This window comes from Pongo abelii, chromosome 5 (assembly GCF_028885655.2).
Source record: "Pongo abelii isolate AG06213 chromosome 5, NHGRI_mPonAbe1-v2.0_pri, whole genome shotgun sequence".
NCBI lineage: Eukaryota > Metazoa > Chordata > Mammalia > Primates > Hominidae > Pongo > Pongo abelii.
The window spans coordinates 167,494,730-167,522,093 of record NC_071990.2 but is presented as its reverse complement, the minus strand read 5'-3'; the positions used below and the strand labels follow the sequence as shown (position 1 = coordinate 167,522,093).

General features: G+C 36.7%; 1 protein-coding gene across 3 annotated transcripts in view; it reads left to right on the top strand.

Moving 5' to 3' along the window:
* PDE10A (phosphodiesterase 10A) overlaps positions 1 to 27,364 on the top strand; it is a 335,868-nt gene that overhangs the window by 115,813 nt on the left and 192,691 nt on the right. For all 3 annotated transcript variants that reach the window (XM_024248249.3, XM_063725083.1, XM_063725084.1), the window contains one exon: positions 8,590 to 8,718. In XM_024248249.3, the coding sequence (XP_024104017.3) occupies positions 8,590 to 8,718 (129 nt within the window). The remainder of the gene's footprint in view (positions 1 to 8,589; positions 8,719 to 27,364) is intronic.

Sequence of the window (27,364 nt, the reverse complement as noted above, 5' to 3'; positions counted from 1 at the left end):
TATAGTGCAGTGAGTGGAGAGTGTGTGGCTAGCGAAGGTAGCTCCGGTGAAACTGCCTTTAAATTGGCTAAATGTCTCACTGAGCCGTAAGAGAGGGAGGGGATCGAGGGCAGATAGCAGCGAAGACCGTGGATGAGGAGAGGAGAGGAGAGGAGAGGAAGGGCTTGGCACGCTGGAGGAATGAAATGGGGGAAGCATGGGGCTAAGTGGCATCATTGCTGCTGACTGCTCCCTTTCCATCCTCCAATTAGATTTGTTTTCAGATTAGTCTTGTGTCTCCAGGGGGCTTCTGCTGCAAAGATTTCTTTCCACCTCTTTATCAAAGCCTGAGATTAGCAGTCAGATTTTTCAATTTATAATTTGAGGTAAAAACGTGTAAATTGTACTTCTAAATTGGAGCTAGCCCTGACCAGTAACACTCCTGTTAAAGTGTAATAACCTCAGACAGGAGGAAGTGTAAAGAAACTCAAGGCAGTTTGGGCTTAAGAGCTGACATCCTGGGCTTGTATCTTCATTCCAACCCTAATTATTGCTTCTGTGGCCAATAGAAAACTGCTACAATTATTTAACTTCCCTTTGCCTCATTTTCCTGTTATATATTTTTGGGATTATAATTCATTTCTTAAGTAAATATTTTGAACATTTTCTGTGTGCCACATACTTAGTTCTCTGAGGCTTACCTGGGCTAGTATGTGTAACGTGTATAACCTAATATCTTATATGCAGAGAGCATTCAAAGTAGGCCAGCTGTTATTAACGAATGCTATTAGCTGTTGTATCTTTTTGGTGGGGAAGGAGGTGAAACAGTTGTAGTATAAATGCGTGAGAGGTAAATACAGAGAAGGAGGTGTATAAAGTTGAATTTTAGGATTCTGAAAGCAAACTTACCTGATTTTAAAGTTATACATCTGCTGACCTTCATTTGCTTTTGGACAAATAAAGGAAGGTTTTACATAGATGCATATGCGTACAGCCTAGAACAATTGTATGCAGTTTGGGAGAACACACACACAAGTTAACAAGAACATTGCTGTTGAGCAGTGTGGTGGTATAACAGTGCTTAGTATGACACGTGATAAGTTTTCTTTTAACTTGACAGATTTTGTTATTAAGTTGCTACAATAATTTACACAGAAATATAAAGAAAATTTACTACTTCTGATATATGTTTTGGAATTGTCTTTTGAAACTAATAAGATTTTTTAACGTAAATGTGTATATATACTTATCTCTTGGTGCTTGGAAAATATGAAACCATCTCACGCTGTGAAAGGTCTGTAAAGTTACTGGATTTTCCTTTCATTGAACATTTCAATTGTGGGAGGATGCACTGTCCGCTTATGTAGCTCATTCCAGTTACAGAAGCCTTGTTTCCTATACATTCTGCCTGAAGTTGAATTGTTATCTGACTTCCTCAATTATTAATTCTAGTTTTGCCCCCTGGGTTTATGGATGGAAAAAAAAAAACAAGATATGAATAAACCAAAAATATCTTAACCTGTTTTACTTAAGAACATTCACATTAAACAGCAGTGCCCATCAGGAATCTTGTGTTCTTCAAACTAAACGTTTGTACTCATTCACCCAGTCCTCATATGATGTGCATTTCAGCCCCTCACAGTTCAAGCTGTTCTTTGATAACTGGACTGTTGCACTTCAGTAATTAATAGCATGAAATGGTGTTATTCTCCCCCAAATTTATCTTACAGTTGGACTGACACTGTAAGAAGCTGAAAATGATTTTACTTATTGTTTGTATCTGGACTAAACACAGAAGAAATTACAAAATTGAGATAATTATTACAATAAATAAAAGATGATTGGTTACGTATACCTTAGAAATTTTTAAAGGTTTTTCCTAACCTAGCTGAGTTTAGTTACTGTGAGATAATGGAAATTTAATATATTTTCCCTTTTCTGTGATTGAGGAGGGACAGAGGGCTTGAAATAAGATAGCTAATGTGGCAGAAAATAATTCTTTTAAGGTCAGGAGGACCTGTTTTAGGGCGTGTAAAAGCACTGTGATATGGAATTGTAGGAACCAGCACTCAGGTGTCATGGGGGACAGGCATAATGGGAGAGGAGGAATGGTATACTGGATACTTGCCGTATGCTTTTGACTGGTTTTTAAATTTAATACAGACACAAAATTGGGATCTTCCTCCACAATTAAAATGGTAGACTTAATACTGAAAAATGCTTTTTCCTAATTCTTACAATAGATCCTTTAGTACCTATGATTACTAATTTAACATTTCTTAGAATGGGTAAAACAATAATTCTTTAACCTCTGATTTGAAACTGACTTTTAAAATAAATAATTTTTATAGATATTAAGGTGATAAGACTTCAGAAATAATAAAGGCTTTAGCTTATTAGGATAATATATTGTCATAAAGACACATTTAAAGATATATCAGAAATGAACCTGATTTGCATTCAGTTGGTGACATAGCCACAGAGAGTTGAATATTTCAAGTGACTTTAAAACATCATAATGCAGCTGGGCGTGGTGGCTCACGTCTGTAATCCCAGCACTTTGGGAGGCCAAGGTGGGTGGATCATGAGGTCAGGAGGTCGAGACCATCCTGGCTAAGACGGTGAAACCCCGTCTCTACTAAAAATACAAAAAATTGGCGGGGCGTGGTGGCGGGTGCCTGTAGTCCCAGCTACTTGGGAGGATGAGGCAGGAGACTCCCTTAAACCCAGGAGGCGGAGCTTGCAGTGAGCCGAGATCACGCCACTGCACTCCAGCCTGGGTGACACAGAGAGACTCTGTCTCAAACAAAAACAAAAACAGAAAAAACCGTAATAACTTGTTTATTTGTCGTGGTTATATATCTTAAAGGATAAAGAAACCCACCTTATATGTTTGTTGTATGATAGAACAATGAATGATTATATAATCTAGTTCCATTTTCCTGAAATTGAAATACTTCTGTTTACTGAAAGGAACTAGAGATCCTGAGAAAAAAAGTATGAATCTATATCTGGGGCAGAAAATGGACAAGAGGGGAACCTAAGATATCTCATACTGGCAGAGGATGGAAGCTGTTGAGATCTACTAGGTTCTTGTCAGAATGACTGAACCTGCTTGAAGAGGCTCCTCCACCTGGCTGCAAGATGGGACAATTTGAGTACCAGTTAAGGATAATAGTTACAATGCAAGAAACAGATCAAATTTATTCAAATATATGGTTTCATAGTAATACTGTTATTTTTTAGTTGTTTACCCATGGGAGAATGTTACTGCATCCACTCATTATTTTCAAAACTGGTGAACAAAGGGGAACAAATTAAGCATTTGTCTTGTTTGATCTAGAAGAACTGTCCCACTGGACAACCACATAGTAGATGAAGCTAAGTTTCTCTTCATATTATTTCAGCTAATAAATGAATTATTCATATTATTTCAGCATGATAGAGTGAGGAAAATCACCATTGTCAAGCGCTACTGAATTAGTCTCTCAAGAGCCACTAATGCTGCTGACATCACAAAAAACTTTTGACAAAAGTGTGCAGTAACACTGACCAAATTGTACCCCAGATGGAACCTACATCTCTTCAGGCCTTGAGGTCTAATGTCAGTTTTCAAGAAATGCAGAGCAGAGGAACATGCTAAACCCCACAGGGATAAAGTCAGAAAAATCCAGATTGAAGTAAACCATAGGACTAAAAACCTATTTTATTCAGAAATAAGTTATAATGGGGGAAAGTAAGAGATGGAGGGGAATATTATCGGACCAAAGAGACCTAAATATAATTTAAAAAATGAAATTCTGAACTACTGCAACATGTTGAATTTACTTGTGTCCTAGTTCAGACCAACAAGCTGAAAAAAAAAAAAAAAAAAAAAAAGATTTAAAGCCTGGATATTTTTGATGTAATTAAAAATAATAATTTCTCTTTAGGTGTGATAGTAGTATTTATGGTTAGAATAGTTTTATCTTTTGGAGATAGATATTGAAATGTATTAATATATTAAAATAATTTCTTGGATTTGCTTTGAAATTATATAAGAGGAGAGTAGGTGGTAGGGATGGAAAATATTGGCTATGAATTATGATTGTTGAAGCTGGCTGTTGAGTACATAGGGCCATTTTTTTGTGTGTTATTTGATAAAAGTTTTAAATGTATATTTATACATATGCGTGAATAGGCAAAATCTTCATCTGAAAAAGGAAGTTGAATTTGTGGCTTGCAGAAAGCAAAAACCAAAAGGGTAGCATAATAATGTGTTACTTAGGAGAAGCTTGTGAGATTTCTGTGAAGACAGAAGAAAAGTAGCCTCAATGCTACTGTATTTAAAAACAAAGATAGAAAAATGTATCATTGTTGATGTTATTTATTTTTACTGATATTTTGCATTATTATACGTGGAAACTCAAAGGTGCCAATCCTTTTCATCACTGCTGTATGGCTCAATGTCAAAATGTTGAAGTAGAGATATTGATGTGGTGTTTATCTATTTCTTTAAAAGAGTTACTCAGCAAGAAAATAAAGTTAATTCTTATCTACCCCTCAGGTCGCTGGCTGAATTGTTAGCCATAGAAGCAATTATCTTTACTAAAATATTCATCGGTCTTTATTATGCCTTTTGTTATGTATCTTCAGGTCAGTGTTAAATCTAACCACTACATGTACCACTCTGCTTTTCAGTTTGGTTTTGTTTAGATTGTAATCCTTCATGACATTTTCCATGGGCACTTGCAAATTGCACTGCGAAAATTAATGAAATTCATCAGCTCTTCCTAAGTTAGTTACCCTGATCATTCAGTCTATCAATAACCGTGTGCTTCTCTTCTATCATTTATTACTTTTAACCAGCCCCTGCTCATGAGTACTCCTGCCAGATGTTGAAAAATGAAATGAAGATGAAAGTCAGTTTAATTAGTTTTATCTGTTTCCACTCTGGCAAAATGTTATGTAGATGAAAGGATGTAGTTTATTAGCAGGAATGATATATTTTAAAATACACTCGTTCAAATATACACAATAACTTTGGAATAGTTGTCTATATTTGTCTGTCTGTGCGATTTACTGGTAGCAAATTTTAAATCATTAGCTACTCCAAGCTTATGTATTTTCTGTTCTTATCCTAAATTTAGCTGTTTCTTCATGGAGTCTTGGTTCCTTTTGTTGTAGACTGATACTAGCAACCAAGCTCTAGGTGCTATATGTATGCAATTATACCGGGATATTGTTGCTTCTAGGCCCTCTCAGTTAACATAGCAAAGTGAGACTTGTGTGTATTTATGAGATATACGTATCTACCAATATTCCTATATGTAACCATTTTTATTTGTATTGTCATACATGAGTTCACTGATATCTCCAACTTTAATTCATTACCACATGGATCATTCTGAACTCTTCCTTTTGTTTATCTGTAACATCTCACTCTACCATTGAGAAATCTTGTCCCCACCATCTACCACTCATTTGTTTAATTGACCAGTGTCAAACTGTACCCTCTTGGGACAACAACTTTATCAACTAGCGTATGGTGCTTATGTACAGTTTATTCTGCGTTTAGTCTCACAGACCCCACTTATTTTCAAAGTTACATAGGTTAGCACCTTATCCTCTGCCACCCACTTCAGGGAGGTTGTTTTATATGTTTTATATTACATGTGTAATACATTTAGATTCTTTTGTTGCATTATGCTTTCCATCCTGAGACCCCCTGACCTTGTAATTGAGTTTTTAAAAATTTACATACATGATAGTTTATTCTTTGTGCTATAAAGTTCTACAGATTTTTGGCAAATGCATAGTGTCATGTATTCATCATTATAGTGTCTTACAGAATAGTTTCATCATCCTAAAAGATCCCCTGTACTTTACCTATTCATAATTTGCCCTTTCCCCTTGAACTCCTGGTAGTCACTGATCTTTTTACTACCTCTACAGCTTATGCCTTTTCTCCAGTGTTGTATAGTTGGAATTGTATAATATGTCCTTTTTAGACTGGCTTTTCTTCTCACAGCAATATGCATTTAAGACTCATCCGTGTTACTTCATGGCTTGTTAGCCCGTTTCTTTTTAGTGTGAAATATTTAGTCGTATGGATGTATCACAGTTTGTTTATCCATTTTGTGTATTGAAGGACATCTTGATTGCTTCCAGATTTGGGTGATTATGAGTAAAGCTGCCAAAAACACTCACATGCAGGTTTTTATGTGGACATAAGTCTTCATATCCATTGGGTAAATGCTTACAAGTGTGATTTTTGGTCATACAGAAAGACTCTATTTAGCTTTGTAAGAAACTGCCAAACAGTCTTTCAAAGTCACTGTAGCATTTTGCGTCCTTATCAGGATTAAATGATAATTTTTGTTGCTTTGCATCCATGCCAACAATTGGTACTGTCAGTTTTTTTTCAATTTTAGCCATTCTAATAGGTGTGTAATAGAATCTCATTTTTGTTTTAACTTCAGTTCACGATTAACAAATGAGCATCTTTTAAAATGTTTATTGCCGTATCTATATCTTCTTTACTGAAGTGGCCTTTGGCCCATTTTTCAGTTGGGTTGATTGTTTTCTTATTGTTGAGTTTAAAGAGTGTTTTTTTGTTTATTTTGGATGCATATCTTTTATCTCATGTAATTTGGCAAATATGACTTGTATGGTAATGCACTAAAGATGAAATGAGATGACAAGGAGGAATGAGTCAGTTATTACTATATTTTTCAGCCTCAGTTTCTGGGAAAATGTAGAGTAATAGTAACACAAAAAGGAAAACCAAGAGTTAAAATCTCTTTGGGAAGAAGTGAGAAGGAGATAACGCATGTAGTTTTGACTTAAGATGGAGCTTGAGGTGATGGGAAAATAGCTAGACTGGAGATTAAAAATATGTTAAGATTCCTGATTTAGATTTTGGTGTCATCATTGTGGATTGTTGAAGAGAAAGCAGAATTCAAGAGCAATTAGAAAGTTAGGATAAGAATTCTCTAGCCTTGTGTCATGGGCGTGGCAGAAAGAAATTTTAAGACGGAATCGATATTGAATATGGAGGACCTAAAGAGAGCATGAAATTTGCATTATCTATCTTCTCAAAGGTCAAGTATGCTATCAGCTTACTGTAGTATCCTGCACCTTTTGTTTTTAGGGACTATAATTTGCTGTGCCAGGAGAGCACTTACTTACTTTATTGAGTCAATTATCTTTAGCATTTTATAGAATTTTTCACACTGAATTTTACACCACTGGGGCTCTTTTGCAGGGTGAATATAGCCAGAGGTTTTATTTTCATTTGTCTTATACAACTCTGTGTGTGTGTGTGTGTGTGTGTGTGTGTGTGTGTGTGTGTGTGTGTGTGTTTAAATTGACTATTTAACTACCAATTTCATTGAAAGAAGTCATTTTCCTTTTCAGTTATACCGTTGTAGAATCCCAACAGTTGTGACTTTAGTTCCCAGCAGAATTAATTAACACATATGAATTCTCTGCTTTGTCTGTTTGGGAAAACATACAGCCTACTCTCTGGAGTCATAAAGATATGCTTCCTTTCCTTCTTTTTTTTCTCAGAGTGCAGTTTTTCATTGCTTTTTTTTTTTTTTAACCTAACCATCCCTAAAAAGGGTAATTTATTCAAATAATTCACAGAAAAGATACAGTAGTAAAAATAATTCCTGTCACTGAAGGATAATTATTCAAAGCCTGTTTGTGTTTGGGGTTGTTTAATGAAATGGCATACCAACACAAAGCACGAAATTGAAAACATATACTTTATATGTGGGATATGAAAACATGTGAAAATACTTTGTTTGCAAATCTTATGTATATTCAGTACTTATCATTAGACTATGAAAAGTATTTCAGTGAAACTGACTACATACACATAATATTAATGAATAAATGTCAAGATTATTCTGAACTGAACATTAGTTATACCACTGGGTTTAATGACTTTGAGAAAAAGGAAGGATTTTTGTTGTAAGGCAATAAAAGATAATAATTTATTCATTTATTTATTAAACAATTTTTAACACCTATAATGTTTCAGTGCTACATTTTCCTGTTTACTACTCTTGCTAGAGTTTCACTTGCTTTGACCACTAAATCTATGGTAACTATATACCGAAAAAATAAGTACTCCGTAAGCCTTAATGTACAGCATTGGATCTTGGCATTGGTTCATATGTAACTCTGAAAATTTATTGCTAGAAACAGCTATGTAACATGATGTAATATCTGTAGTTTAAAATTGCTAAACTAACTACATTCTTTTTTATTGTGGTCGTACACACACACACACACACACACACACACACACGCATATACATGTATATATGAAAAATGGTGTTTTAACCATTTTAAATGCTGTTTTAAGCATACAATTTAGTGGCATTACGTATATTCCCAATGTTGGGCAGTATTCACCTGTCTAGTTCCAAAACTTTGCTGTCACTCCCAGTAGAAACTCTGTACCCATTAAGCAATAACTTCCCCTTCCCGCTCTTTCCAGCCCTCTCTCCATTAGATGAGAGGTTGCTGGGTCTTAGCATAAAGTGTTGTGATACTATACCTTTCGTTGATATGAGGATGTTGTATAGGTGAATTTTATTCTTTTCAATTCTTTTCCAGGTTTGACAGATGAAAAAGTGAAGGCATATCTTTCTCTTCACCCCCAGGTATTAGATGAATTTGTATCTGAAAGTGTTAGTGCAGAGACAATAGAGAAATGGCTGAAGAGGAAGAACAACAAATCAGAAGGTAAGATCTCTTGTGGATCTCATTTTAAACCAACTTTTTCTATCTTACGGCAAAAGACCAAGCATTTAATATATTCTAGAGAGCGAAATATAAAGTAGACAAATATTAACATTGTAATTCTATCAGAGTTATTCCATGTAAAAAGATTAAGTTAGAGAAGAAATAAATACAAAAGAAAGATCCCTGACTAATTAAAAATAAAAATTTGGCAAATCTTGAGAATTCAGTTGATTAAGATACAACCACATTGAAAAATGCAGAAGTCAGTATTATAATTGATTTTATTTAAGGATTATTTTTAGTGATTAGATAAACATTATTCATAGTACATATTTCAAAGATATTATATTTTACAAAGAGAAGTCTTTTACAAAAAGAAGTCCTTTACAAAAACAAGCCAATATAAAAACAATTTTTATATTGGGAAAGCACTGTAGACTTGGCATTTGACTTTCATTCACACTCAGACTCTAGAAGATTTGTCGTCAATAACTTTCAGTAAAAGAACAAGGTTATCGGCCGGGCGCGGTGGCTCGCGCCTGTAATCCCAGCACTTTGGGAGGCTGAGGTGGGCAGATCAAGAGTCCAGGAGATGGAGACCATCCTGGCTAACACAGTGAAACCCCGTCTCTACTAAAAATACAAAAAATTAGCCAGGCGTGGTGGCGGGTGCCTGTAGTCTCAGCTACTCAGGAGGCTGAGGCAGGAGAATGATGTGAACCCGGGAGGCGGAGCTCACAGTGAGCTGAGATCACGCTACTGCACTCCAGCCTGGGTGACAAGGCGAGACTCCGTCTCAAAAAAAAAAAAAAAAAAAAAAAAAAAAGAACAAGGACATCTTTTTGACCTAAACGCTCATGAAATGACAGAAAGAGTGGAGAACCACTGTTTTAACTTTTGAGATCCTGGCATTTTAAGCACATCGTGGTTTAAATTTTCTGCAAAGTAGCTTTCTACAGTAGGAGTCTCTTTGCGTGTTGTTCTCTTAGTCTCTGAAACATGTGTATTTTTAATGCAGAGACCGCTTAAGAAGCAGTTATATTCACGAATAAAGAACTAGAGGCTCAAAGGGGATGTGAAGCAAAATAATTTTTTCCTCAAATTGAATGTATATTAACATATTGGATTGTTTGATTTGAATATTGTAGTATAATTTTTATTTTGTTTCAAATGGATTTATATTTGGCTAAACTTATTTTTGTGAATATTGTTTTTATTGTGACAATTTTTATATGTGTTTTTGACTGTTCAACTTTTTTTAAATTATACTTTAAGTTCTGGGATACATGTACAGAACTAGCAGGTTTGTTGTATAACTTTTATATTAAAAACACAAAAATACTATTTGGGGGGAAATTTTATTAGTGTAAAAAGGTGTTATCTTAAAGTCCTAAAATGTCTAATAACAATGAATAAAATGTATAATTATTATTAAAATGTTATGGTGTTAGATTTCCTCACTAATTTTTAAAGTTTCTGAAATTTTGTTATGCATTTTTTATAGTGGTGATTTTTTTTAAATGAGGGCTTTTGCGCTGAAACATGAAGTAGTTTTTAAAGTAAGTGTATATGAATGTGTTTGTATGTGTATGCCTGTAAGTGTGGATTGAGAGGGAGGGGAGAAGAGAAATAATAAATCAGAAACAGGCATTGTCTTCTCAATCTTGGCATTTAATATCAAAACTAACCTTAAAAAAAGCTTGACATAGCATAATTTAGTTTTTATAAACCTCAAACATTTGAAAACAGTTTAAATGTTTGACACTTTCAAAAGTGTGGCTGGGCTTTGCTTAAGCACTTGATAAATAAAGATGCAAATTTCAGCTTGCTATATAATGAGGGATAATAGTATAGTGTAAGAATATAAGGTCTTTGTGGGATATGAAATTGAATACATGTCTTAGAAAATGAAAAATTTTACCTATTTTAGTGCTGCCATGAAAACTTACTCTTGAATTTTTATAAACATGTCAGTGTGTCATTTCCTACCTCCCAAATCTTTGTTTTCTATATTAATCAAATAATACTTTATTGAACACATGTACAGAAGAGTTACATAATTATTAAGACCAGCAGTGTGTAACTGAAACCCTACTCAGTTATTCTCCTCCTCACTTAACTTTTTTTTACTTATAAGGAGATGTTTTTTATTTGACCTTGCAGAGGGCTAGGGACAGTGGAAAGAGGCTGAATGAGATGTGACTTGGAGTTTACCATCTAGTTGTGGGAATAGACATAGAACCACATAGCAGAATGCATCAGTAGTAAACAGGGATACAAGCACTGGAAGTATATAAAAAGGAACCTTACTTTCTACTGTGCAACCTAGTAAGACCCCCTTCAGCCTGTCTTCTGAGGGTGTTTATAAAATAAAATGTATCTCATCATATACCACTTCATGTTCAGTGAAATTCTGTAGCATGGCCCTTGAGGCCTATATAAAAACCAGCTTCCTCCCTTCATTCTTTCCTCCCTTCTTTCCTTTCTTTCTGTTACTTTAAAAAATGTCCTGTTCTCTGGGCGTGGTAACTTATGCCTATAATCCCAACACTTTGGGAGGCCGAGGTGGGAAGATCTCTTGAGGTCAAGAGTTCGAGACCAGCCTGGCTAACATGGTGAAACCCTGACTCTACTAAAAATACAAAAATTAGCTAGGCATGGTGGCGCATGCCTGTAATCCCAGCTACTTGGGAGGCTGAGGCACAATAATCGCTTGAACCTGGGAGGTGGAGGTTGTAGTGAGCAGAGATCGCACCACTGCACTCCAGCCTGGGCAACAGAGCAAGCAAACAAACAAACAAAAAAATAAAGTCCCATTCTCAAGTATGCCTTATTCTCCTTCCACGTTGCTTCACTGAAAACTTTTTGAGGAAGAGAATTTTTGTGGAGAGGATTTTCAGGGAGCGTTTTCGTTTCCATGAGTGGAACCAGGAACAGAAACTATGACAGATAGAAGATATTGGAGAACAGCTTGTTGAAAATGAGACAAGCCTATCTAAATTATTTCATTTTTTGTCATTTAGAAAAAAGAAAATGAAATAAAACCGTGTAACACACTGTACCCCATAAATATGTACAATTATTATAAGTCAAAAATAATAATAAAAGAAAAAAGCACCTGTAAGCAGTGTGAACGCTGAGCATATTTGATTTGAGTATTGTAGCAGAATTTTTATTTTGTTTCAAAAGGATTTATATTTGGCTAAACTTTCAGAGGGAAGCTAAAGGATCACCAAGGGTCAAGCATCTGAATCTCGATGGAATCATGAGACGCTCGCTATGAGATCAGTTTGAAGGCATGAACTGCATGCATCATAGTAATTTTTGTATTCCTCACATTTTCGAATGAATGAATAAATTTCACTAAACCTCCAAGTGAAATAGCCTGAGGGTTGCTACATTTGCTGCTCATACTGTGGGGACACAGAGTTATTTTTAGGCTTCTATCCCTCATACTCATTTAATAGCCTCTTGAGGGAAGGTATTATATAATTGATTGATTGATTGATTGATTGATTGATTTTTGAGCAAAGTGTTGCTTTGTTGCTCAGGCTGGAGTGCAGTGGTGTGCTCTCGGCTCACTGCAACCTCCGCCTCAAGGTTCAAGTGATTCTCCTGCCTCAGCCGCCAGAGTAGCTGGGATTACAGGTGCGCACCACCACGCCCAGCTATTTGTATTTTTTTTTAATTAGAGACAGGGTTTCAACATGTCGGCCAGGTTGGTCTCCAAATCCTGACCTCAAGTGATCCCCCACCCCAGCCTCCCAGAGTGCTGGGATTACCGCCATGCGGCGCTGCTCCCGGCCAATACATATTTTAATTCCCACAGGTTCCTTGTGTTTTCATTCATTCAGCAAACTGTGTGTCAAGTTCTGTTTAGGTGCTGGGATTATTAAATTGTTAAAGGGTTCTCAGTCTACAAATAGAAGGAAGGAGTTGTAATTTACTCCTTTCTTCTAGTTAGTCTGGCAGTGGGTTTAAGCAAAGTCCAAGCTTGTAGTTTCCCTGTCAGGGAAAGTCTTACAGAGAAAGGGGCGATTACTACGAGTTACTGTCTATTTTGTTTTGACAGACAGAGAGAAAGAGGTTTTGGGAAATGTATAAGATGACAAGTCCTCAAAGATCTACATTCCAGAGTCTTTTTTTCTAACTCTTATTTTCAGTTTAATTTTATTGCTTTCATAGCATTTTCATTTCAGATACATAAAATTCTATCTACAGTTGAGAGGAAAATTACCTTTTAAAAGTTGATCTCTGAACCTAAATTCCAAACCACCATTTTTTCAGTGATATATGGAAATTAGAGATTGCATTTATTTATTTTATAACCTGTTGTACTTATTTAGAGAATATATAAAAACTTCCTCAGAAAGCATTAAGGCCGATACATCCTCAGAAGAAAATATAGCTTCGAAGCAGAGTTTTAAACAGGTTTCATCAAACGACTATACATTCATTTTGAAAAAACGTAGGAAAATAAAGAAAATTATCTAGGCATATGTTGCCAACTAAATGTTATATTTTTATGCAAAGTAAATTTGACAGTAAATTTGGTCCAGCTGGTACCCTTCAAGACTCAGATTACTAAATGATTTAACATTTACACATCTATATTTGTACAAAGTATAAATATATTATTAAATAAACATTAGGATATAATGAAGGTCCATAGTTTTGCATTTCTTATAAGGATATTCTAAAATGGAAAACAATTTCCCACCACTAATGCCATTCCAGTATTTCAGTTATAAGTAGGAAGAATCACGACTTACCTTGACAATCAGCAGTGTCTCCTTTTGGCCCCTAATGTAAAAAATTATGAGTTGACAGTGTTGGTGGTATTAGAAAGGGTGCATGAAGAAGTGGATGGTAGCATGACTGTATTTGGCATCTTTTTGTACTAGAATAATATTTAAAATAAGTGGATTAATTTCTTAAAAACCTGAAATGTAATTGTAACATTAATTTCTTAAAGGCAAGTTACTTAGTATTCCAGAGGGTGATTGATGAACTCACAATCATTTGAAAATTGTAAGTAGAATGCCACCTTTTGTGGGCAGTAATTTTATTACTATGATTGTGTCTAAAGTATTCAATAGCAGACCGTATCGCTATCATTGTACCTATAAATTCAGATAATTAGTAATGAAAATATTTGTGCTGCCTGATACCTTAAATTTTTTTCAACAAATAATTGAAGTTTTCCTTTTTTCTCAAATAATGTAGTTAGTATATATTTTTCTCCTTTCAATGATTCTAGAAGTGGGATTTAATTTTCATACGAATAAAGCAGTTAGATATTTTATTCTTAGAATAAGTAGGATTTAAATTATGCCCCCTAAACCTACTATTTGATAGCCTAAAATTCAGATTAAATTGCATTCATATGGTTTAACATGTAACAGATGGTTTCTGTGCTAGTATATATAAGGAAGAAGGATATCAAATTAATGGGGCATAAATTACTTTGCCAAAACATTCAGTGTTGGAAGGTATAGTAAGTGGGATACTAATAAATAATATATTAACTATTAGTATATTTTCATGATAAGAAAAAAACACATTTTTGTAATGGTTTGCATAAAACCTAATTTTGGATACTTTTCTCTTTTTCCTTCAATTTTTTTGTCTCAAATATTGAAATTACATTCTTACACAGAAGTTTCATATATTTTATTTATATTTTTTGGTAATGGAAACCAGAAAATGTGTTGAATGTCTTGATCTGAATTATAAATAAACATGATTCCACCATCTGGTGACTAGAAAGGAGACAAAGTTGATACAAATTCATCTATAAAGAGTTATTTGGCATATTCCATTATTTCTGTTAATTGTGTGTTCACATTATCATAACGATGGATCTTTGGTATTTACGTATTTTAAATTTTAAAATTATGAATATATTATTATGAATACCTAGTAATTATACATATTTATGAAGTTCAGGTGATATTTGATACAAGCATACAATGTAATAATCAAATATGGGTAATTGAGATATCCACTACTGCAAAAATTTATCATTTCTTTGTGTTGAGAATATCCTAAATCTACTATTCAGGTTTAATGATTGGTCCCCCTATTGTGCTACCAAATACTAGATCTTATTCCTTCTATATAACTGTAATTTTGTACCTGTTAACCAACCATTGTTAACAATTTCTTCTCACTGGTGTTCCCAGCCTCTGGTAACTACCAATCTACTCTCTTCCTTCATGAGATCCCTTTTCTAGCCTCTCACATATGAGTAAGAACATGCAATTTTTGTCTTTCTGTGCTTGGCTTATTTCACTTAACGAACTCTAGTTCCATCCATGTTGCTGCAAATGATAGGGTTGTATTTTTCATGGCTGAATAATATTTCGTTTTGTATATATCACATTTTCTTTATCCATTCAACCATTAATGGGTGCTTAGGTTGATTACATATTTCGGCTACTATGAATAGTGCTGCAATAAACATGGGAGGACAGATATATCTTTGATATGCTGATTTCCTTTCTTTGAGATATATACTCAGCAGTACCACTGCATTTTATGGTAGTTCTGTTTTTAGTTTTTTGAGGAGCCTCCATACTGTTTTCCATAATGGCTGTAGTAATTTACATTCCTACCAATAGTGTACGAGCATTCCCCTTTCTTCGCTAGCATTTGTTGTTTTCTGTCTTTTTTGACAACAGTCATTTTAACTGAGATAAGATGATATCTCACTGTGGTTTTGATTTGCATTTTCCTGATGATTAGTGATATTGAGCATTTTTTCATATACCTGTTGGGTATTTGTATGTCTTTCTCCTCTTGAGAAATACCTATTCAGATCTTTTGCTAATTTTTTGCTCAGATTTTTTTTTTTTTTTTTACTATTGAACTGTTTGAGTTCCTTATATATTCAGGTTATTAATTTTTTGTCAGTCGAATAGTTAGCAGATATTTTCTCCTATTCTGTAGGTTGTCTCTTCACTTTGTTTGCTTGCAGAAGTTTTTAAGCTTGAGGTGATCACATGTTAGTTTTTGCTTTGGTTGCCTGTGCTTTTGAGGTCTTACTCAAAACAATCTTTGTCCAGACCAATGCCCTGTTGCATTTCCCCAATGTTTTTTCTAGTAGCTTCTTAGTTTTAGGTCTTACATTTAAGTATTTAATCTGTTTTGATTTATGTATAAGGTGAGAGATAGGGGTGTACTTTATCATTCTTCTGCTTATGGATATCCAGTTTTCCCAGCACCAGGAGACTTGACTGTCCTTTCCTCATTGTATGTTATTGGAGCCCTTGTCAAAAATGAGTTGACTAAAAAATATGGATTTATTTCTGCCATCTGTGTTCTGTTCTCTTGGTCTATATGTCTGTTTATATGCTAGTACCATGCTGTTTTGGTTACTATAGGTTTATAGTGTAATTTGAGGTCAGGTAATGTGATGTCACCAGCTTTGTTCCTTTTGCTCAGAATTGCTTTGACTTTTATGGGTCTTTTGTTGTTTCTATATGAATTTTAAGGTTGTTTTGTCTATTTCCGTGAACAGTGTTATTTTGAGAGAGATTGCATTGAGTCTGTAGATTGCTTTGGGTAGTATGGACATTTTAATAGTACATGGTTACTCTTCCAATCCATGAGCATAATTCCATGTTTTTTTGCTTTCAGTTTTTTCCATCAATGTTTTATAGTTTTAATTGTAGGTATCTTTCACTTCTTTGCTTAAGTTTATTCCTAGGAAAATAGATCATTATATAAAAAAGATACCTGTGCTTGTATGTTTATTGCAGCACTATTTACAATAGCAAAAATATGGAACCAATCTAAGTGCTTATCAACAGATGATTGGACAAAGAAAATGTGGTGTGTGTAAACACACACGCACACGCACACCCCATAGAACACTACTCAGCCATAGAAAATAATGAAATCATGTCTTTTGCAGCAACATGGATGGAACTGGAAGCCATTATCTTAAATGAAATAACTCAGAAATGGAAATCACATATTGCATATTCTCACTTATAAGTAGGAGTTAAATAATATATACACATGGACATAGAGAGTGGAATAATAGATCTTGGATATGTGGAAGGGTGGAAGGTTGGGAGGAGAGTAAGGAATTAGAATTTACTTAATGGGTACAGGTTACAGTATTTAGGCGATGGCTACACTAAAATCCCAGACCTCACCACTGTGCAGTGTATCTGTGTAACAAAACTACACATGTATCATATACATATACATATATATATGTATGTGTATATATATGTATGTGTATATATGTATGTATGTGTGTGTATATATATGTATGTGTGTGTGTGTATATATATGTATGTATGTGTGTGTATATATATATATGTATATATATATATTTTAAAAGGCAGATTCCCAGGGTTTTTTTTTGTAGGTATTGTAAATGGGGTTGCTGTCTCGATTTCATTTTTAGATTGTTTGCTTTTGACATATAGAAATGCTACAGATTATCATATGTTGATTTTGTATCCTGCAACTTTACTGAATTCGTGTATCAGTTCAAATAGTTTTTTTGCTAAAGTCTATGTTTTTTGAAATACAAGATCGTGTCATCTGAAAACCAGGACAGCTTGACTTCTTCCTTTCCAATTAGATACTCTTTATTTCTTTCTCTTGTGTAATTGCTCTGGCTAGGACTTCCAGTACTATATTGAGTAAGTTGTAAAAGCAGGCATCTTTGTCTTGTTAGATCTTACAGGAAAGGCTTCAGTTTTTCCCTGTTCAGTGTCATGCTAGCTATAGGTTTGTCGTATATGGCCTTTATTGTTTTGAGGTATGTTTCTTCTGTAGCCAGTTTGCTGAGCGTTTTTATCATAAAGGAATGTTGAATTTTATTGAATGCTTTTTCAGCATCTATTCAAATGATCATATGCTTTCTGTCTCATTCTATTAATGTGATATATCATGTTTATTGATTTGCATATGTTGAAACCATCTTTACATGTTTAGATATGAATCCTGCTTAATTATGATGAATGGATTTCTAATGTATTACGGAATTTAGTTTTGTAGTATTTTGTTGAGGATTTTTATATCATGTTCATTAGTGATACTGGCCTGTAATTTTCTTTTTTCTGTTGTGTTTTGTCTGGTTTTGGAATCAGGATAATGCTGGCCTCATAGAATGAGTTTGAAAGTATTTTCTCCTCCTCAGTGTTTTGAATTACTTTGAATAGAATTGGGGTTGGTTCTTCTGTAAGTATTTTGTGAAATTCATCAGTGAAACTGTCAGGTCCTGGACTTTTTTTTTGTGATGGAAGACTTATTATTATTGCATCTATCTTGTTACTTGTTATTGGTCTCTTCAGGTTTTCTGTTTCTTCCTGGTACAGTCGTGTCAGGTTATGTGTGTCTAGGAATTTATCTGTTTCTTTTCGACTTTCCAACTTATTGGTGTATCTTTGTTCATAGCAGTCTCTAATGATCCTTTAAATTTCTGTGGTATCTGTTAAAATGTCTCCTTTGTCGTATCTATGACATGTTAGTCTATGAGCATACCACCATAAAATTGCCTATTCTCATCTGATATATTCTTTCTGAGAGTATTTGGCCAGGTTAGGGAAATCACTTGTGCCTTTTGACCGAGGATCCATAGCAGTCCAACCAAATTTATTTGGATTTTGATAATTTTATAGATTAAGTCATATTATCACGAATAATGTTAGAGATTATGAAACTAATTCAAATAAATATAATAGCTTTGTTGCAAACTATATTGATTTCTGAAGTGATTTTTAAAAACAAAAACCTGTGAAATATAAGTGGCAAAACCATTTCCCAGTTAAAAAGAATCTGCTTCTTAAAAGCTTCCTGAAGATTTAACAATCATCTAAATTATTTGACCTAAGGTTGAATAATTATTTCTAGAAACATCCACTTGAGAGGGTTGTACCTGGAATGTGCCAGTACTATTCATTTTCTGGCTAGTCATTTAGTATGCCAATGAGCAAGTATTTATTGAGTATCCACTATGAATGTATAATTGGAGAACAAGAAATATAGTCCACCTCTACGAAGGAAGGTGGTCCCATAAGACTGTAATGCCATATCTTTTCTGTTCCTTTTCTATGTTTAGACACACAGATACTTACCATTGTATTATAGCTACCTACAGTATTCAGTACAGTCACATGCTGTACAGGTTTGGAGCCTGGAAGAGATAGACTATACCACCTTATAGCCTAGGTGAAGTAGGCTATACCATCTAGGTTTGTGCAGGTCACTCTATGATATTCTCACAACAGTGAAATTACAACAATGCATTTCTCAGACTGTATCTCACCATTAAGTGACATATTACTGTATAAACTTGCTTCTCTCAAGAACATCACTTTCATATAGGGGAAGTCAGATAAACACATCATCAAAGAATAAGGTTATTTTAATATATTTTGTGACTATATATTTGAAAAAATCCAGTATAATGTACTTGCTAAGCAAGTATGAATTTTAAAATAAATTAAATTTGCTTGAGATTGAAGAATCCACATTGTTTAGTAGTAGCCATTCTGACTGGGCTGAGATACTGAGTCCATGCTCTCTATCTGCTGTGTCCTGAGTAATTTGTGTCACCAGAGTAGTATTTCTTGTGCTACTGACCTTGAGAAACTTCTAATTTTGTGGTGAAAGAATATATGAAACGTTTAGAGAGCAGTGACTCAGGTGTGTAATCAAGTGTTCAATGGGATGGTGTAGATTTATAAAGACAAGACTGTGAGACTTGAAGTCATGAAGAGGCATGAAAACTGGGAAGTGTTTTCTTGGAGTTGTTGAACTAGGCCGTTGATTCTAGTGTGATCCCCAGACCAGTAACATGAACATCACCTAGGAACTAGTTAGAAATGTCATGGGTCGGGTCTCACCCCAGACTTGCTAAATCAGAACCTCTGGTGGAGGAGCCTGGAAGTTTGTGTTTTGGCTAGCTCCCCAGGTAATTCTGATGCTGGCTAGTTTGGGAACTACTGCTCCAGGCACAGCTTAAATTCTAGTGTATCAGGGAACCCTTTCCAAACCCCCAGAGGAGATCACATACTCTAACTACATGCACTTATTGTACGTTGCCCTTTCCTTTTAGCACTTGTATAACTGATTTCAATAATTATGGTCTAATTAGTTGCTTACTGTTTTTGCCCCATTTAGATTCAAAGCTCCATTATAGCTGAATCTGTGTCTAATGCTTAGCAAGCGTTAAGCACATACTAGATATGTGCTTATCTAGTAATAGATAAGGAGAATCTCTTTATTCTCCTTATGGAGAATAAACATGGAGAATACATGTGGTGCTGTCATGGGCTGGGGAGCAACATGAGCAAAGGCAGGAAAGCAGAGCTCCTGTGATTGACTTTCTCCCAGAGCCCCGAGACGGGAGGAGCTGGCACAAACAATTCCAATTAGAAGCCAGTTTCACGGAAAGCAGAGGTTAGTGTAAAGCCAGTTGGCTAGCATGACAGTTCAATTCAAACAGTTTGGATACAATGAATATGCTCGTTACTCCTTTTTTTAAAAAAGTTTTTGGATTTTTAAATTGTTGTCGTTCATTTTTGTACCAGTAATTTTGATGTGCTATGCTATGAGGTAGTTTTGCTACAGATTATAAATCTTGAAATTATTTTTCTTATTTTAAGAATGCAAGAAGATGGTTTAAAGGTTTTGTCTTTTAATTCCCATTTCATATATTAGCCTGTTGGTGTTCTACATTGATTGTAATAGGAAAAGTACAAACAGCATAAATATTCAAAATTAGGTATTTAATTGATAGCTTAAATAAAGTATGGTGAGTTGCAGAACTATATATAATTCTTTTCTGTGAGATAATAATCAACACATAAATGCTAATAAAATATGTGATTGTGGTTGTCTTGGATGTGGGATTTATAGGTACATTTATATTGTTCTTGTAAATACTGTTTTTTAATAGGAAAGAAATAGAAAAATATTTTAAACGCATCTGGAAATTTTTTGTTGTTGAAGATTTTGCCCCAACTTCTGTTTTTGTTCAAAGGATAATGAACATTTAGTCTACATTTATGAATGCTCCATTATTGGTGATTTCCTTTTTTCCCCTCAATAATAAATTATCATTAGTCATTTAGATTGTCACATAGGAAGCTGATGGCTGAACTGGAATATAGAAAAGCACACAGCTCAGTTTTGGTCTCATTGGGTTTACAAATTAATTTATTTTCCTCAGTTTTACCAAATATCTAGTATGTGCGTAACACTTGCTAAGCATTAGACACAGATTCAACTATAATAGAGCTTTGAATCTAAATGGGGCAAAAATAGTAAGCAACTAATTAGACCATAATTATTGAAATCAGTTATACAAGTGCTAAAAGGAAAGGACAATGTACAATGAGTGCATGTAGTTAGAGTATGTGATCTCCTCTGGGGGTTTGGAAAGGGTTCCCTGAGACACTAGAATTTAAGCTGAGGCACAAAGAATGACTAGAGTTGACTAAATAGAAGGGAGAGGAAGGAAGTGATGGAAAGGCTCCCATGTAGAGGAGGAGGATGGAGAAGTGGTCAAGGACCTGTCATGCAAGGCCTTTTGGGACATGTATAAAGATTTAGGATTTCATGCTGCAAGCAATGTCAAGTTATTGAAAGGTTTGAAGGAGATTTGATAATATATATTTTGAATGAATTTTCATAGTATTGTTCGGTTTGAAAATATCAGTGAAGTTTCAGTCTCCCTGGTTGACTGATGCCTCTCCAAAACATCAGCACACTTGTTTGATGGTTTGTCGTGTCAGTATCAACTGATGACTTACACATATCTTAATGCAGTGGCTCAAATTTTTAAAATTGAAGCAAAAACTTTTTGTATCTATATTATGTTTGTGGAGCATCAAAGAATAAAGTTTTGCTGGAAACTTTTTTTAAATTTTAACTTTTATTTTAGATTCGGGGGGGTACATGTGCAGGTGTTTTACATGGGTCTATTGCATGATGCTGAAGTTTGACAATTAATCCCATCACCCAGGTAGTGAGCATAGTACTCAGTAGGAAGTTAGCATAGTACTCAATAGGTAGTTTTTCTGTTCATGTCATTTGCCCACTTTTAATGTGGTTATTTGTTTTTTGCTTGTTGATTTGTTTAAGTTCTTTATACATTCTGGTTATTAGACCTTTTTTGGATGGATAGTTTGCGAATATTGTCTCCCATTTTCTTGGTGGTTGTTTCACGGGTCTCTAGAGGGACAGAACTAATAGGGTGTGTGTACACACACACACACACACAAGAGGGACAGAACTAATAGGGTGTGTGTGTACACACACACACACACACACACACATATATATAAAGGGGATTTTACTTAAAGTATTAACTTATTTACTTATTACTAAAGTATTACTTAAAGTATTTACTTAAAGTATTAACTTACACAATCACAAGTTCCCACAGTAGGCTGTCTGCAAGCTGAGGAGAAGAAGGAAGAGCCAGTCCGAGTCCCAAAACTGAAGAACTTGGAGTCCCATGTTCCAGGGCAGGAAGCATCCAGCATGGGCGAAAGATGTAGGCTGGGAGGCTAGGCCACTCTCACCTTTTCACATTTTTCTGCCTGTATTATATTTGCTGGAAGCTGATTAGATGGTGCCCACCAGATCAAGGGTGGGTCTGCCTTCCCCAGCCCACTGACTCAAATGTTAATCTCCTTTGGCAGCACCTCACAGACACACCCAGGATTAATACTTCACATCCTCCAATCCAATCAAGTTGACACTCAGTATAAACCATCACAAGTTCACCCCTTGTCAACTTGAACCCATACACATCTCCTGTGATCATACGCAATGTTCAAATAAAGACAATAATAAAGTCATAATTACGCCTAACATAATGCAGCTATCCTTCTTACAACAGGAGGTGCACCAATCCCCAACCCAAATACTATTCCACAAAGTGAACAATACTTGAATGCGGATATGAAGTCAGTAAATCTTATGTAACATGATAAAAGAAAAGGAAATAAAGTAAGATATTCATACAAGTGTATACATGCACAATCATGTTTTTAACAAAAGGAGGAGGAAATACTTATCACAGTTGCAGTCCTCATTTCTGCCGCTGGTCTTGTGGTTGTAGCTGGTATGATGACTCCCTTCTTCTACTACCCATTCTGTATTTCCTTGGCCTTCTGCAAGCACCTCAGCAGGTCATGGTTTTTTCCCTGGTGGAGTGACCCAAACCTTCATTCCTGAAGGGTCTGGACCATTTGTAGTCCTGCCTGGATTGGGCTATTGTAGTTTCTCATTGACTTTAATCACAGGGCTTGTAGTTTCCCATTGACTTTAATCACAGGGCATGGTAATACTAAGAGACGCCCTAACGGATCTCCTGTAATCCATGCATACTCTTCCTTAACTTCATTGTGGAGTAATAGACTGATTTCATCTTGATAGTCAGGGTCAGTTACCCCAGTCAACACTGTAACTCCATTCTTAGCTTGTTGACTTAAAGGTAGGAGGAGCCCAAAGTGTCCATGTGGCAATCTTCCAGTTTAATGGAATCGTTGTGAGTCCTGGTGGCAGTGTTTCTTCCTCTGGAAGTAAGACCTCTAGGACAGCAGAATGTAATGTCTCAGGAACAGGAAGCAGAAATTTTGCTAATGGATCACTAGGGGTGATGGTGAGTGGTGCCACTTCCACTTCCACCCCTTGATTCCTGGATCCATTAATCCTGAATGTGGGAGAAATAGTACCATATATTGGACACTTATTCAGAGCATACACAGCCTTCTGGAGAACTTTGCCCCAGCCCTGCAAAATATTGTCACCTAGTTGGTGTTGTAATTGTGACTTCAAAAGGCCATTCCACTGTTCTATCAATCTAGCTGCTTCAGAATGATGGGGAACATGGTAAGACCAGTGAATTCCATGAACATCAGCCCACTGCTGCACTCCTTTAGCCATAAGGTGAGTGCCTTGGTCAGAGGCAATGCTGTGTGGATTACCATGATGGTGGATAAAGCATTCCGTGAATCCACGGACAGTAGTCTTGGCAAAAGCATTGCATGCAGGATAGGCAAACCTATATCCAGAGTAAGTGTCTATTCCATTGAGAACAAACCTCTGCCCTTTCCATGATGGAAGAGGCCCAGTATAATCAACCTGCCACCAGGTAGCTAGCTGATCACCCTGAGAAATGGTGCCATATCGAGGGCTCAGTGTTGGTCTCTGCTGCTGGCAAATTGGACACTCAGTCCAATGTTGCTGAGCCCATGCGTAGCCTCCATCCCTGCCATCATGGCCACTTTGTTCATTGGCCCATTGGGCGATGACGGGTGTCTGGGGAAAGAGGCTGAGTAGTGTCCATAGAACGGTTCATCCTATCCACTTGATTACTAAACTCCTCCTCTGCTGAGGTCACCCATTGGTGAGCACTCACGTGGCATACAAATATCTTCACAGTTTTTGACCATTCAGAGAGGTCCATCCGCATACGTCTTCCCCAAATTTCTTTGTCACCAATTTGCTTGCTTTTTCCAAGTCCCTGACCATCCAACCAAACCTTTGGTTACAGTCCATGAATCCGTATATAATTGCACGTCTGGCCATTTCTCCTTCCATTCAAAGTGCACAACCAGGTGCACTGCTCGACGTTTTGCCCACTGGGAAGATTACCCTTCACCACTGTCCTTCAGGGATGTCCTAGAAAAGGGCTGTAGTGCTGCAGCTGTCCACTTTTGGGTGGTGCCTGCATATCGTGCAGAACCATCTGTGAACCAGGTCCTAGCCTTCTCTTCTTCTGTCAACTGATCATAGGGACCTCCCCATGAGGCCATCAGTACAGACTGGGGAAGAGAAGGCAGATGGCAGGAGTGGAGATCATGCACATTTTAGCCACTTCCTCATGTAACTTACTTGTGCCTTCAGGACCTGCTGGAGCCTGATCGTGTATATACCATTTCCATTTGATGACAGAATGCTGCTGTGCATGACCCACATTATGGCTAGATGGGTCAGAAAGTACCCAGTTCATGATAGGCAGTTCAGGTCACATGATGACTTGATGACCCAGAGTCAAAACATTCAGTTTGCACCAAAGCCCAGTACCAGGCCAATAGCTGTCTCTCAAAAGGAGAGTAGTTATCTGGTGGAGATGGCAGGGCCTTGCTCCAAAATCCTAGAGGCCTCTGCTGTGATTCACCTATGGGGACCTGCCAAAGGCTCCAAACAGCATCCCTGTCTACCACTGATACCTCAAGCACCATTGGATCTGCTGGGTCATATAGTCCAAGTAGCAGAGCAGCTTGCATATTAGCCTGGACCTGTTGCAGAGCCTTTTCCTGTTCTGGACTCCACTCAGAACTGACAGCCTTTTGGGTCACTCAATAAATGGGCTGGAGTAACACACCCAAATGAGGAATGTGTTGCCTCCAAAATCCAAATAGGCCCAGTAGGCATTGTGCCTCCTTCTTGGTTGTAGGAGGGGCCAAATGCAGCAACTTATTCTTCACCTTAGAGGGAATATCTTGATAGGCCCCAGACCACTGGACCCCTAGAAGTTTTACGGAGGTTAGAAGATCCCTGAATTTTAGTTGGATTTATTTCCCATCCTCTGGCACACAAATGTCTTACCAATAAGTCTAGTGGGTTTGCTGCTTCTTGCTCACTGGATCTAATCAGCATGATGTCATCAATGTAGTGGACCAGTGTGATATCTTGCAGAAGCAAGAAGTGATCAAGGTCTCTCCGAATAAGATTGTGACACAAAGCCGGAGAGGTGATATACTCCTGAGGTAACACAGTAAAGATATATTGCTGACTTTGCCAGCTAAAGTCAGATTGCTCCTGGTGGGCCTTATGGACAGGAATCGAGAAAAAGGCATTTGCTAAGTCAATGGCTGCATACCAGGTACCAGGAGATGTGTTAATTTGCTCAAGCAGTGAAACCACATCTGGTATAGCAGCTGCAATTGGAGTCACTACTTGGTTAAGCTTACAATAATCCACTGTCATTCTTCAAGATCCGTCTGACTTCTGCACAGGCCAAATGGGAGAGTTGAATGGGGATGTGGTGGGAATCACCACCCCTAGTCTTCCAAGTCCTTGACGGTGGCACTAATCTCTGCAGTCACTCCAGGGATGTGATATTATTTTTGATTTACTATTTTTCTAGGTAGAAGCAGCTCTAATGGCTTCCATTTGACCTTTCTCACCATAATAGCTCTCACCCTCCCAGTCAAGGAGCCAATGTGGGGGTTCTGCCAGCCTCTAAGTACATCTATGCCAATTATGCATTCTGCCACTGGGGAAATGACCACAGGATGAGTCCAGGGACCCACTAGACCCAATGTAAGTTAGACCTGAGCTGAAACTCCATTAATTACCTGACCTCCGTAAGCCCCTACTCTAACTGGAGAACCACAATGATGTTTGAATCCCCTGGAATCAACATCAGCTCAGAGCCAGTGTACAGTAGTACCCAAAATGTCTGATCATTTCCTTTCCCCAGTACACAGTTACCTTGGTAAAAGGCCGGAGGTCTCCTTGGGGAAGGATGAGAGAAAGATTCACTGTATAAACTGTCAGTAATATAGTGGGGTCCTTCTTCAAGGGGACCTGTCCTCCCCTTCATTCAAGGGGTTCTGGGTCTGTAAACTGGCTAAAGTCTGGAAATTAATTGAGGGGGCATAATTCTCTGTTTTTATAATTTAAATTACTCTTTTGTCCATTTGACCTAGAAGTTTTCTCCTTAGAAAAATTAAGTAGGAATACAGTAGACTTCCTATCAATTTCACTTCTAGGAACACCATGATTAGTTAGCCAATGCCAGAGCTCTACACGAGTAAGAATATTCTGATTGCTGTTTTGTCTCTGCTGTCCATTATAGTATCTACACCCACCTTGCCTTTGACCGTTGAGTACCGCCACCTGGCCCCTGCCACCTTGGGATCCAATTATTTCCATTGTATTTAAATTTGGTATTTGAGGGACTGCGGTTCCCACCGTTAGATTTGATGTACAAAGAAGAACAGTTACAGGGCTCTTCAAAGATGCAGGTGCTGCCCTCACAAATCTATTTCGCAAGGAATTGGTCAAGGGTATATCTTCTGGACCCTCCAAGGCTGGGATGAGTAGGTCTAAAGTGTCTAATCCACTCCACCATCCTAATCTCCCTAAGCCTTTGGATCCCTTCCTCTACATTAACCCAAGGGAGATCAGGCATTTCCATCTTTCTCATTGTAGGCCATTTTTTAATGCATATTTCAACTAACCAAACATATGAACTATTAGAACCTTTTTTAACTCCCCAAGCTGCAACATTAAAAATGGACTCCCTACTTTGTGGGCCCAAATCAATAAATTCAGCCTGATCCAATTTTATGTTTCTTCCACCATTATCCCATACCCTTAATATCCATTCCCATGCCTGTTCTCCAGATTTATGTTTATATAAATTAGAGAACTCAAAACAGTTCAAGTGTAGTGCACCTCCTCATGGGTCACACTCTCAACTTTACCTCTGGGGGCTCGCCGGGACTTTAGACTATTATAGGTCTAGAAGCAAACGAGTACTGGGGGTGGCTCCTGAGGAGAATCAACATCATTTTGCCTGGCAGCTGCCTCGGGAGGCCATCACTGTTGCCTCAGGCAGTGCAGGGTTTCTCTCCTGAGACAAAGGTGGAAA